The sequence below is a fragment of the Adiantum capillus-veneris genome, chromosome 9 (assembly GCF_014529385.1).
Source record: "Adiantum capillus-veneris isolate H3 chromosome 9, ASM1452938v2, whole genome shotgun sequence".
Classification (NCBI taxonomy): domain Eukaryota; kingdom Viridiplantae; phylum Streptophyta; class Polypodiopsida; order Polypodiales; family Pteridaceae; genus Adiantum; species Adiantum capillus-veneris.
In genome coordinates, this window is record NC_140939.1 from 1,021,851 (window position 1) to 1,035,945 (window position 14,095).

A 14,095-nucleotide genomic window follows, 5' to 3' on the forward strand; every position below is an offset into this window, starting at 1 on the left:
AATACAGAATGATCACGATGATTTTCCGATTACATGGCACGTCTGAGACGATTCTCTCCGACATAGACCCCAGATTTATGAGTTTGTTTTAGAAGGCAATTTGGGAGAACATTCGCACGCGGTTGCAGTTCTCGTCATCGTTCCACTTGCAGACTGACGGGCAATCTGAGATTGCCAATTCAGTGATTTTAGATTTATTGAAGTCTTGTATCTCGCATCAGAAGACTCAACGGGAAAAGAACTTACCTTTGGTGGAATTTGCCTACAATAACACGATACAGTCTTCGACGGGGAAGACGCCATATGAGATTGTTGAAACTGCTGCGAAGGTTCCATCCTTCCTGAGCACGAAAGATTAGATATTTGAAGCGGATGAATATTCGCGAGATTTGGATACGGCTTTTGCCAAGGTTCGCGAGACTTTGCAGGAGTCTCAAGAACGAGAGAAAAAGGCAGCGGATCGCCATCGTCGCGACTTGAAACTGAAGGAGGATGATTGGGTGCTCTTACTTTTGAGAAGGCACGCCTAAGAAAGAAACAGGGAAAGGAGAGGCTTTTTCCAAAGCTTAGTATGTGATACTACGGACCTTTCCAGATTACTGACAAGATAAATGATGTCTCCTTCCGATTGGAACTGCCAGATACTTGGAGGATTCATAATGCATTGCATGTGAGTCTCTTGAACCCTGTTAAGGGTGATGTGCCTGATGATGGGGAGCCTGATGAGCAACCCGAAGTGGAAGAAAACGAGGAGATCCTTGTTGCTGAACAGATTTTGGCACATAAGGATACGAAGAATAAGGGTAAAGTCCGAAGGCGGTTCTTGGTTAAGTTCAAGAATTTTCCTGCATTTGATGCGAAGTGGATGGAGGAGGAGGACCTAGCAGATACTCCTCGGATTGTGAAACTTTACCTCGATGTTTTGGTTTAGCATAGTCTACTCCAAACAGAACCCAGAAACTCAGCTTGGCCGAAGATCTGGTGCAGTGGGATGCACAAGAGGGGAGTTACTCCGCTCCTTTGTCAACAGATGCCTCAATTTTGATACTAAAGTCACTGATGTCTCTTTGAGCTTCAGGGATACTGAGAGCTGAGAGTATTCTGCTGGATGACTTTATGAAATGGAATTCCTGATTATGATACTGATTTGTTCTTGACTTCTTGTGAGTGCAGGAACTGATAGACGAAATGACTGCAGCATTTTGGTCTACTTGATCTCGAATAGACATGGTTGCAATAGGGGTTAGTCAATCGGACATCGATGAGGTCCCGATTGGACCTAGATGTGATTGCTAGCTACATTGCCGATAAATCATGGTCTAAGATCCGAATGAATGTTGAATGTCATGTGATGATGTCCTGTGATGTCTGGTGATGTCCTGTGATGTCGTGTGATGTGACTGTCGATTTTGTACATGTGCTAGATGTGGGTTCCTAGTACGTAGGTACTAAAAGTCAGTGTCTGCTAAGACGGTTTATGGCTTTTGTCGGTTTTGCAGGCGTAATCGCGGTCGATTACAATGCTTTCAAGAGGGGGGTATGTCACAAAGTGATGACGTGGCGGACAACAGAAACCCTAATTTCTGCCAGAAACCCTAAAATTCCTGCAAACCCTAATTTTTGCCAAAACCCTAAATTCCGGAAATCGCGGAGGCGGATTATTAAAAAAAAATTTATTATTATTATTTTTTTTTGAAAAATGATGAGCGACGCGAATTTTGCTTTTGCTTTTTTTTTATAAAAAAAAAGAGAAAAGACTCTCTAAGAGAGAGAGAGAGAACTGATGCTTTTGATTTTAAAAGCTTTTGGGGCTCTGCTTTTGGGCATCCCTTGTAACCTTTAAATTAGTGGTGAGGGGCCTCACTTCTCAGAGCATCTGGACGCAGAGTCTGAGAGTGAAACCCTAACCGCTCTCTTGTACTTTGATGATTGATTAATATAAAAAGAAATACCGAAAGGGGCGCCAGTCTTTGGGGCCAATATCTCTAGGCACGGAACTCCGCCGGGCCAGTGCAAATCTATTGTGATCTGTGAATTGTTTTGAAGTGGTTATTTGGTGCTGTCGCGGTTGATTCTTGACTTGGAGTGTCCAAGTTTGTGACAAGTAACCTTTAAAAAATGTGTGAACCTGGACAAAGTATAAAAATGTACAGAAAGGGGTTATTTAGGCCTTTAACCCAACACAAGAATCCCCATTCGTGAACTGTTGAAGACATCACGTGTCACCAGCGTGTGACTACTATCTATCCTTTTTGTTGATTTCTTTCTTATTATCTATTTACTTTCACTTTTTGGAAACACCCCTCGGGAAATCTAACTGCCCTGCATTGCATAGCTAGTGTGGAACTGTCCAGAGGGAGTCCAGGCCTGAGGGCAAGAGAGCACTAAGGTTGGACAAGGACTATGGTTAGCCAAGTGGGGTCATTGACTAGCCAAAGTGGAATCCTTTGCTACAGAGGCTACATTTCAGTTCTGGATGTGGCCGCAGTGTACAAAGAGGGTCGGATGACCTAGAAAGATACAATGGCAGCATCTCCTAAAATTTAGGGAACTGCTATTTTGGGACCTGAAAATGTCTTCGCGTCATTACGTGCAGTTTGACATGGGGATCATTTTGTTACTCTGTGGCCAAGTCAACAGAGGCTGCAGGTGAGATATTTTTAGACCCGAGGGTCTAAAGCGGGAAAATGCACAAATGAGTGACACTTGGCACTCTGAGGCCAGTTTACTACTTATAGAGAAGGCAAAAACGTGATTTATAGCTGGGAGGCTCATTTTGCAAGTCTCTGTCACAGGTTAAGAGCTATGGAGTGCTTGCTTTCCCTCTTATGCACAGTGCGGTGCCAGGAGTGATGCCCTGCACGCTACGCACTGCCCTCTCTCTCCCCTTTGGCAGTATGTTATGCCCCTCTAGTGGGCTCTTCATTTGACCAATGTACAGTTGTGTGGGTTCATGCGCGATTGCCGAGGCAAGAGCCTCTTGCACAGGTACTGGATTAGCTAGCGGCTAATCCCCCCGCAGGTACAGGTGAATTCGGAGAGGTTTCACGCCAGAAATCTCGTCCAATTCAAAGGGCAAGTAGCCCTACAGGTGCGGGAGCTCGAGGACTTGCTAGGGATGCGACCGGCACGCGAAACGGAGCCCGAAACAGTGAATTACAGCCTGCTGTGTATTTTTGCAGGTTTAGGGTTTTGGCCCTAAACGGACCCTAATACCCCCAGGAGGTTCGGGGACGCAAGGGGACCGCTGTACAGGCGATCTGGCGTATTTTCAGGGCTGAAAACAGAGAATTCAGCGTGCTGCAGATTCTCGCCAGGTTTTGCAAAGTGCCCGTATGCGTCGGGAAAGTCAGTCAATGCGTGGGAATACTGACCGTGAAAGGTTCTAGTACAGTTATGCTGCCGAAATCGGGCTGGAACAGTGGAAATTCAGCCGAGTTTGTGCGGGGCAGCTTGTAGGAACCACAGCGTTTATTCCCTCTTTTGAACAATAAAGAAATACCGAAAGGGGCGCCTAAGTTAGGGGCCAATCTGGTGTCTGTCCACTCATACAGGTGCAATCTAGCAGCCTGTATCCCTCTCCCCTTTGTTGTGTCTTGAAAGTACAGGTAAAATAGACGACTAATAATGGGTGAAAGCTAAATCAAGGTTTAAAGTAAAGTCTACCGCCCTTTTTGGATTGAACAGGCCGGTTTCATGGTTCCATCGACGGGATTAAATCACTTTTTCCCATAGAAGTGAGCCTTGGGCAGTTTTCTGCTTGAAGACACAGGGGATCATAGACGAGACACAGGGAATTGTAATTATGGACAGAGAACAAATGCTTTATATGTGAGCAGCCTGGCCACATTGCTTACAACTGTCCTACAAAGAAAAGGCCAGCTGATTCTGAAGACAAGGAGGACAGGAAAGGAAAGAAGCCCATGGCTGGTCTAGTGCCAGATATGGTGGGCGACAAGCCAAATTCAGATGCAAGTGAGCTTTGCAGAGCATGGGGAAAGGTTAGGGATCAAACAGTGCTTATCTTCTTTGATCCAGGTGCCAAAGCCAACTTTATTTCCCCAGAATTGGCTTCAAAGTTGGGAATCAGACCTGAAGAGATGGGGTATACAGCAGAGGCAGGTTTGGCATGTCCTGGCCATACAGAGGCTGTGACACCCATCATTGGAAAGTTGCGTCTACATATCCAGTCCTATGTAGATGCTGAAGAATTTTACATCATGCCACTGGACGGATGTGATGTGTTGTTAGGTATTCCTTGGTTGTTTCGTGTACAGGGAATCATGGATGCCTACAACAAAAAGATCACTGTACAGAGTAGGGGAAAGACTCACATTCTGGATGTAAAGCTTAAAGGGGAGTCTATTCCTACTGTATCAGCTTCTGCTATTACTTCTGTAATGAAAAAGCATCTTTCTGCGTACTTGGTTTTTGCACGTGAAGTGTCAGATTGTGATGAATCAAATTTATCTGTGCTAGATAAAGAAAGGTCAATGTTTTTACAACAGTATAGTGACTGTTTTTCCGATTCATTACCGTCTCAATTACCGCCAGAGAGACCCGAGGACCATGCGATAGATTTGGTGCCAGGCTGTAGCCCACCAAATAAGCCTCCGTACAGGGTTAGTGCGGCTCAGCAGAAAGAGATAATGGGCCAAGTACAGGAGCTGTTAGAAAAAGGGCTGATTCAGTCCAGTTCATCTCCATTCTGTTCTCCAGTGTTGTTGGTGCAGAAAAAAGATGGCTCATGGCGTATGTGCATCGACTACCGTGCACTGAACAAGAATACCATCAAGAATAGGTTCCCTATACCTAGAATTGATGATATTATGGACAAATTAGAAGGAGCAGCTATGTTTAGCAGGATAGATCTAAAGAGTGGGTATCATCAGATCCGCATTAGATCAGAGGATGTGCACAAGACTGCTTTTAGAACAACGTTTGGCCTTTACGAATTTTTAGTGATGCCCTTTGGTCTCACAAATGCTCCTGCTACGTTCAATAGGATGATGGACAGAATTTTCCGTCCACACCAGCAGTTTGTTGGTACATTCTTTGATGACATGATAGTCTACTCAAAGAATGAAGAGGAGCATAGGCATCACTTGGCCATTGTGTTCAAAGAGCTACGCAGTCATAGGTTGCTCATCAATGCAAAGAAAAGTGAGTTTTTTCTGGAAGAGATTCACTTTCTGGGACACATTGTCTCAAAGGACGGTGTCAGAATGGATCCTGCAAAAGTTGAAGCGATCAAGTCATGGCCAAATTTGAAGACGGTGCATGATGTCCGAAGCTTCTTGGGACTATGCTCCTATTACAGAAGGTTTATCCGAAATTTCGCTGAGATTGCTTCACCTTTACATGCTCTTCAAAAGAAGACAGTCACCTTTAGATGGACACAAAAAGAGATTTCAGCTTTTAATCTCTTAAAGGAAAAGATGACTTCGGATCCAGTCATTGTGTTGCCAGATCTTAGGAAGTCATTTGTGGTCCAGTGTGATGCCTGCGGTAGTAGCATTGGTGCAGTGCTAATGCAAGATGGCAGGGTAGTAGCCTATGAGAGCAGAATTTTGCAAGGGCCAGAGATGACCATGCAGGTCTATGAGAAAGAGTTACTGGCTGTGATTCATGCGCTCTTAAGTTGGAAACACTACCTGCTAGGTGCAGACTTTGTTGTCCAAACGGACCATCAGACCTTGCGATACTTCTTGACACAGACAAAGTTATCTGAGAAGCATATGCGATGGGCAAATATCTTGTCCATGTTCCATTTTCAGATTGTGCATGTGGAAGGCAAGAAGAACGTTGTGGCTGATGCCTTGTCTAGGAAGCCACAAATTTCAGCTGTGTCAATTCCTTATCATCATGAACTTGATGATATGAGAGAACAGTATGCAAATGATGAAGATTTTGCAAGGGTCTTCGAGCAACTAATGGATGGACAACGTCATGAACACTATCTTCTTAAAGACGGGTTCATGATGATGCATGGCAGATTGTGTGTCACAAAGCCATTGCGACGCAAAGTTATGGAAGAGAGTCATGTCCCACCGTATGCAGGGCATCGTGGTATCGATGCTACAGTGAAAGCGGTTGAGACATTCTTCTATTGGCCTACATTGAGAAGGGATGTGGATGCCTTTGTGCGAGAATGCCTAATATGCCAAAAGGTCAAGTTTGACAGGCAAAAGGCACCAGGGTTATTGCAACCACTACCTATTCCAGATAAACCATGGGAAAGTATTGCTATGGATTTTATCTTTGATCTTCCAAGAACGCAGACAGGAAATGATGGTATTTGGACCATTATTTGCAGATTCAGCAAACAGGCTCATTTTATTCCTGTCAGGAAGAAGATAAAGCCAGATCAGATGGCACGCTTGTTTATGAGCAATATTTTCAAGTATCATGGCATGCCACAGTCGATTATTAGCGACCGTGATCCACGCATGACTAGTTTGTTCTGGAAAGGCTTGTTTGAGAATATGGGTACCACGCTCAAATTCTCTTCGTCATTTCATCCTCAAACAGATGGGCAGTCAGAAGAGGCAAATTCTACTGTCCTAGATCTGCTGAAGTGCTATGTGTCAGAACATAAAGGAAAGTGGGAGCAGTATTTGCCATTGGTGGAGTATGCATACAATAATACAGTGCATTCATCAACTGGCAAGGCACCTTTTGAGATAGTTGAAGGTGGCAAGAAAGTTCCTCCCATACTGCATACAAAGGACAAGATATTTGAAGCAGATAAGTATGTTCAAGACATGGATGAAATGTACAAGAAGGTCAAAGTGGCCTTAGAAAGGACTCAGGCAAAGCAAAAGAAAGCAGCTGATCGTCACCGTCGTGAAGTGGTATATTCACTTGGTGATTGGGTGCTTCTACGGTTTGAAAAGGCAAGGTTAAAGAAGATGAAGGGCAAGGAAAGACTGTTTCCAAAGCTCAGCATGCGTTACTATGGGCCTTTTCAAGTGTGCGACATAATCAGTGATGTTGCATATAGGCTGAAATTGCCTGACAGTTGGAAGATTCACAATGCGTTTCATGTGAGTCTTCTCAGACCCTATGTGGGTGATGTGCCAGAAGATATGCCAGCTGAAGATCAGCCGGAAGTCGAGGAACTTGACGAGATCTTGGTCCCTGAACAGATTTTGGCACACAAAGAAAGGAAAGTGAAAGGCAAGGTTGCTAGGCGTTACTTGGTAAAGTTCAGAAACTATCCACCAATGGATGCTAAGTGGATGGAAGAAGGTGAACTTGCAGAGTCACCAACTGTGTTATCACTTTACCTGGAAGCCTTCCATTTGCAACCTACCTTGACCCCTTGAGTTTCAAAGCTAAATGGATTGTCAGTGTGACAATGGCTTCTGAAACAAATGATGAACAAGGTATTTAAAGTGAGCTCAAATCAAATACCTGTTACATGAATGTTAGAGCTGTACAGATTGTCAGTTTGGCAATTGCTCTTATGGAATGTCCAAAAGTTTGGTTAGTGCTATAGAAGTGAGTATTTCTTGTCAGTTTGTCAAGGATACAATGATTGCTTCTATTCAGGAGTACATGTGTAACTGCATTCTTAAACTGTCGGTTTGGGTATGCTCGCAAGTGTTACGGGATCCAACGTGTACTATAAGACAGTGGCAAAATGTGCAGCTACCATTTTGTCATTGGAAAGTTAGTGACTCAAAGCAATGGCAGAGTGCGAAGCTACCACTATGTCATTGGGACAGGGTTCACACGCAGGCAATACATGAGTCGACGAGGTGTTGAATACACCAGGGTTGACAATGAGCATGTATGTGTCGTATATGTGTCGACATGTGTTGAATACATCAGTGTTGACAGTAAGCATGGACGACATAGATGCAAACGAGGACGTTTGAGATTTCAAGAGGGGGGTATGTCACCAGCGTGTGACTACTATCTATCCTTTTTGTTGATTTCTTTCTTATTATCTATTTACTTTCACTTTTTGGAAACACCCCTCGGGAAATCTAACTGCCCTGCATTGCATAGCTAGTGTGGAACTGTCCAGAGGGAGTCCAGGCCTGAGGGCAAGAGAGCACTAAGGTTGGACAAGGACTATGGTTAGCCAAGTGGGGTCATTGACTAGCCAAAGTGGAATCCTTTGCTACAGAGGCTACATTTCAGTTCTGGATGTGGCCGCAGTGTACAAAGAGGGTCGGATGACCTAGAAAGATACAATGGCAGCATCTCCTAAAATTTAGGGAACTGCTATTTTGGGACCTGAAAATGTCTTCGCGTCATTACGTGCAGTTTGACATGGGGATCATTTTGTTACTCTGTGGCCAAGTCAACAGAGGCTGCAGGTGAGATATTTTTAGACCCGAGGGTCTAAAGCGGGAAAATGCACAAATGAGTGACACTTGGCACTCTGAGGCCAGTTTACTACTTATAGAGAAGGCAAAAACGTGATTTATAGCTGGGAGGCTCATTTTGCAAGTCTCTGTCACAGGTTAAGAGCTATGGAGTGCTTGCTTTCCCTCTTATGCACAGTGCGGTGCCAGGAGTGATGCCCTGCACGCTACGCACTGCCCTCTCTCTCCCCTTTGGCAGTATGTTATGCCCCTCTAGTGGGCTCTTCATTTGACCAATGTACAGTTGTGTGGGTTCATGCGCGATTGCCGAGGCAAGAGCCTCTTGCACAGGTACTGGATTAGCTAGCGGCTAATCCCCCCGCAGGTACAGGTGAATTCGGAGAGGTTTCACGCCAGAAATCTCGTCCAATTCAAAGGGCAAGTAGCCCTACAGGTGCGGGAGCTCGAGGACTTGCTAGGGATGCGACCGGCACGCGAAACGGAGCCCGAAACAGTGAATTACAGCCTGCTGTGTATTTTTGCAGGTTTAGGGTTTTGGCCCTAAACGGACCCTAATACCCCCAGGAGGTTCGGGGACGCAAGGGGACCGCTGTACAGGCGATCTGGCGTATTTTCAGGGCTGAAAACAGAGAATTCAGCGTGCTGCAGATTCTCGCCAGGTTTTGCAAAGTGCCCGTATGCGTCGGGAAAGTCAGTCAATGCGTGGGAATACTGACCGTGAAAGGTTCTAGTACAGTTATGCTGCCGAAATCGGGCTGGAACAGTGGAAATTCAGCCGAGTTTGTGCGGGGCAGCTTGTAGGAACCACAGCGTTTATTCCCTCTTTTGAACAATAAAGAAATACCGAAAGGGGCGCCTAAGTTAGGGGCCAATCTGGTGTCTGTCCACTCATACAGGTGCAATCTAGCAGCCTGTATCCCTCTCCCCTTTGTTGTGTCTTGAAAGTACAGGTAAAATAGACGACTAATAATGGGTGAAAGCTAAATCAAGGTTTAAAGTAAAGTCTACCGCCCTTTTTGGATTGAACAGGCCGGTTACATCACGTCCAAAACTTTTACAATGAACTTTGAAACACATCCGATCCATAATCCGACCAACAACAATGGATTGGTGCACTCATCCATAGTGTTTTAGATATGTCTGATTGGTTCCTTGCCAGATGCATGTGCTTTGGACTCGAACCCATGGGTTTAAACACAGATAACCATAGTTTTTCCATACGTCAACCATGCGTCTCACTCGGGTGGGTATGGAAGCCCAATTTAGATCCCTCGAAGATTCCATAAGTGGAATACCATACGACACCCTAAAAAATAGTCTATATGTATAACAAATTGCAATTAAAATACTAGAGAGCAACACAAACCATAGAATGCATTAAAACACCATAGAAAATGTAGAATCTAGTTGAATCAAGGAGTGAGGAGTTGAGAGTGACAAAGTAGATACTGCAGCAAACTTGCAAAGCAAGAGGTGGCAAAATACAGAGCCTCCAAAACCAAAAAAGACTGTAGACTCCAAATGATAAAACATAAGCCTAGAGGGTGGAGTCAAGCCGCTAGATAGTGTATCCAAAACATAAGTAGAGGACCGAGGCTAGAGCAAAATGCAATGAGTTCTAGCTCTCATTGTAGGCCACCTCATTGTCCTCATCCTCCTCATCCTCATCCTCATCAATGGAGTCTGATGTCCCAATATCGCTGGGCCTAGTAATCGGAAGAGATTTCACAACATCATCTGTGCTCTGTGCAATAGCCTCTTGAATCTCCTGCAACTCAAGCAAACGATTCTCATCCTTCTTTTTGTTAAGCATCTCCAATGTGACCTCCATTCTCTCATAGCCGCGCTCTTTGATCTTGCATAAGCGCCTCAAGTTGGTGTGTATGTAGACAAGCTTCTTGGTATGAGTAGGGAGTAGCCTATTCCTTCTCTTGGTGTGAATGAGAGAAGTTTTGCCAATTTCTTTCACATGGAGTGCTAGTCCCTAGTCGGATCCATCCTGCACACGTGAGATGACTCAAGCCAAACTCACACCTAGACACACTTAGTGAGCGGACATCAGGCTCACCTCCCAACCATAGAGCCAATACGGGCTCACCCCCGAGCCTGGGAGTCTGCAGCCAAGCGGGCTAGCCTCTGCCGCAAGGGCTGGTGTCCCATACCACCGAACTTGCACCAATACGGGTGTGTGGGTAGAGTTGCCAAGGGCCAAGAGTCCAAGTGTGGTGATCACACAAGATGTCTCTCAAACGAGACTCAAGTCCTATTTATAGGACTTCATAACCAAAGGGCCATGTTCACACTCGCCGGACATGCAGGCGTTCATCTTGATGTCTGGGGACGTAACACTTCCCCTCTTATTTTTAATTGCTGTCCTCAGCAATATCCTCGGTTATAAAATTGGGGAAGCGATTCCTTAGCGATCTAACTGACTCTCAAGTAGCATGGGACTCTGGACGATGCTTCCACTTGATCAAATATTCGAGGTACGAAGACCTTTGAGATTTGCGGACCCTTTGATCTAGAACCGATTCGGGTTCAAGTGGAATATAACGAGTGGTGTCTTCTAAGTTTGGGACTTACTCAAGAGGAATTACCAAGTCATCCTGCCCCAGGCGTTCTTTCAAACGGCTCACATGGAACACGGAATGAACAGCAATGCCTGGAGGCAGGTCCAACTTATAAGAAACCCCACTTATCTTCTTTGTGATCTAGAACGGACCACAATAACGAGAAGACAATTTTGAGCATTGGCCAATTTGGATTGTTTCGGAATCCTTTGGTACCCTAAGGTACACCCACATGCCCTCCTGGAGTTCGCGGGGTTGTCGATGTTGATTGGCATAAAATGTAGCACGATCCTGTGCCGTCTTTATGCTCTCTTTCGCGATCTGAAGCATTTCTTGCATATCACGTAAGAAATCGGCCACCGATTGCATCTTGATTCCCTTGAATCCAGTGGCAATTGGTGGTTTCGGGTAGTAACCATACATAAGCATAAATGGGCTATAGCCAGTAGTCGAGGCTTTGTTGTTATAAGCAAACTCAATCTGTGGGAGATAGAGTTCCCAATTAGATTGACGTCGGGAGACATGCTCGCAACATGTCCTCCATAGTTTGATTCGTGCGTTCGATCTTCTTCGTCCGATGGTTGCAGCTCTTCGCCGAAAGGATGTGTCTTTACGTCGTAAGTCATGTCTCTTCACCATGAGACGCGTCTTTTCATTTGTGCCTCTACGTCTCCTATATAAGGAACAAGCATCCATTCAATCAATCAAACTCACATTCAATCTCTTGAGTCTCAGTTTGATCTTAAGTATGAAGTTTTAAGTCTTAATTATAGGATTAGCACCACTAATCCTCACACTCTAGCAATACAAGCCAAGACATCTTTGCTATGGGATATCCTGAGCTCTGAAGAGTGGTCCAAGTCCTTCTTGGAAAAGGCAGTGGAAACGTCAGGCCACCTCCTAGTAAGCAAGACGATGCCAATTGAAGTGCCCCTCTGTCTCTTGTGTCGTCTCATAGCCATATTCACAACTAGTCAACAATAGCAATCGTACCCCATAAACAGAGCCATGGTTACAACTTTCATTATACTCATACAAAAGAAGTGACATTTATAGGCATATTTACGAAACATAACCCTATTGATTGACACAATCATGAGAACCACCATACCCATAACCTCACTACCCACCAATATATATATCATCCTCTAATGGTTCGTGATGTCCACAGCTTTGTACGGGCAGGGATATTCCGATTTTTCTGCTTATGCAAAGTTTTGTGCTCATCAAAGCCTGCCATGGCACTCGTGACCCACACTCCATGCGTCACAGTTGGACATATTGGCGCAAGTGAGCCATTGGCCAAAGTCACTGAAAATGGTAAGGTTTAATTTTACAATGTACTCCTTTTCTAAAAGAACCAAAGAAAACAAACACTTGGTTAGATCCTTCCAATTAAGCAAATTGCACAGTCATTGACAGTTCTTAAGCAAGATGCCTTGTCAATGTGTACTTAGACTGATTTTTGTACACTTATTAGGGTAACATATTATTACTTTCGGCAGGCTGAAGGTTCATGTGCGGAGTCAGTTGCTGCTCTTGCACGTGTGGACGTTGTCAAGCAACGCATGGAAGCTGCATATGGAACACTGCAGGTTCAGTATCACCATGGTGTCGAGATTAATCATGGTTTGCCTTTAATGTTTGTGTCTGCTTCTCAGGATGCTGCTGGTCTTGCTCAGTTAAGTGCAAATGTGGAGACTGTGTTTGCAAGTGGGGATCTTGCAAGAGCTGCTGAGACCCTTGCCAATATGCGCCGTTGCTTGTCTGTCATTGGAGAAGTTCGTTCTGAGTATACTGCACTCTGTAGTGAAGGCTATTTGTACTATTCTCGGAGATTGATTTGCAGGCACTGCTGATTGTGACTGCAGGTAGGTCCTATCTCTTTTGACATTTTCTGCATTGTGTACAGGTTCCGGAGTTTTCTAATGTGAGACAGCAGCTGGAGATTTTAGAGGACCGCCTTGAGGGAACAGTACTGCCTAGGCTTTCGGATGCACTGTTGCAAAGAAAGGTGATTTTTTCTGACCTGGCAATGTTGCTTATCTATGAATTACATTTGAGGCTGCATGCAAGATAGGGTTTACCATGGTGCTCATCTTGTTGTGCTGATTCTGCAGTTGGAATCCACGCAAAATCTGCATGACATACTTGTAATGATTGGTCATTATGGTGCTCTTGAGAAGCAATACACACGTGTAAGATTGAAGCCTCTACGTCGAGTGTGGGAAGAGTGTGATTCAGGCAAAGGGGGATTGACATTAAACAAGCTTGCTGCTGAAGAAAAGCCTGATGATAGTAAGCAGGCTTCCTCTCTGACAGTTGCTGATAGTAATTCTCGAACATCTTTTGTTGATTGGCTCCCTCAGTTCTACGATGAGGTCCTCCTTTCCCTTGAGCAGGAATGGAAATGGTAAGCTGGTACTTCTATCATGGTTTCTACCTGCATGTAAGATCCTATACAGGATATGGGCACGGGCCCTGAGCAAACAGTTTTCCTGTGTCTCAAGCAAGTATTAGTAATTTTTGAACCTGAACTAGAAGGTTGAGTCCCCTGTCACTTTAGCATACATGCTGAACCAAGATAGCCCTCAAGTCATTCCTTCCACTCTTGCTGGGGCTGTAAAATCTTGCACTCAGACAAAAGATAAGAAAGTTTCTTCGGCTGGACATGACTCTGTTTTTTTGACCCTTCGAAAGAATGTGCTCTGTGAATAATTGGTACGCGGAAGCTGTAATGGGTTAGTTGAAAGAATGACAAACCACACTCAAAGTTGCTACCTGGAATTGTAATGAATCTATGCGCCTTGATGTGCGTGCTTTTGAGGATAGTTTTACTGGAAGAGACATCATCTTCTACTCTGAGACACATCAGGCCCCTAGGCAGTCTATGCCTCACGTCAGTGGATACAGATGGGAAACAGCCTACAGACACGAGACACGATCAGAGCACAGAGGGCGGGGCTCAAGGGGAGTGTTATTCAGGGAGGAGTTGCAGCCATTGATACATATAGCCCGCAGGGATGAGCAGGCTAGGACATGTTGGTGAGATTGAGAGAAAAGACAGGCAGATATCTCTACATTGCTATTTGCTACTTTCCCCCAAGTACCTCAGTATATGCACCACCCAGAGGACAGTCTTCCTTTTCTATTTTGGATGATGACATATGGGAGTTCTCTAGAGAT

General features: G+C 44.8%; 1 protein-coding gene and 1 pseudogene across 2 annotated transcripts in view; one reads left to right on the plus strand and one right to left on the minus strand.

Moving 5' to 3' along the window:
* Nucleotides 1-14,095, plus strand: part of EYE (conserved oligomeric Golgi complex component-related / COG complex component-like protein) — a 77,267-nt gene that overhangs the window by 3,364 nt on the left and 59,808 nt on the right. For both annotated transcript variants that reach the window (XR_015189075.1, XM_086519385.1), the window contains exons 2-5: nt 12,415-12,504; nt 12,571-12,690; nt 12,822-12,923; nt 13,030-13,322. Coding sequence is in view for 1 of the 2 variants with exons in the window: in XM_086519385.1 (XP_086375511.1) it covers nt 12,415-12,504; nt 12,571-12,690; nt 12,822-12,923; nt 13,030-13,322 (605 nt within the window). In the remaining variant the exon portion in view is untranslated. The remainder of the gene's footprint in view (nt 1-12,414; nt 12,505-12,570; nt 12,691-12,821; nt 12,924-13,029; nt 13,323-14,095) is intronic.
* Nucleotides 10,703-11,251, minus strand: LOC147450017 (uncharacterized; annotated as a pseudogene).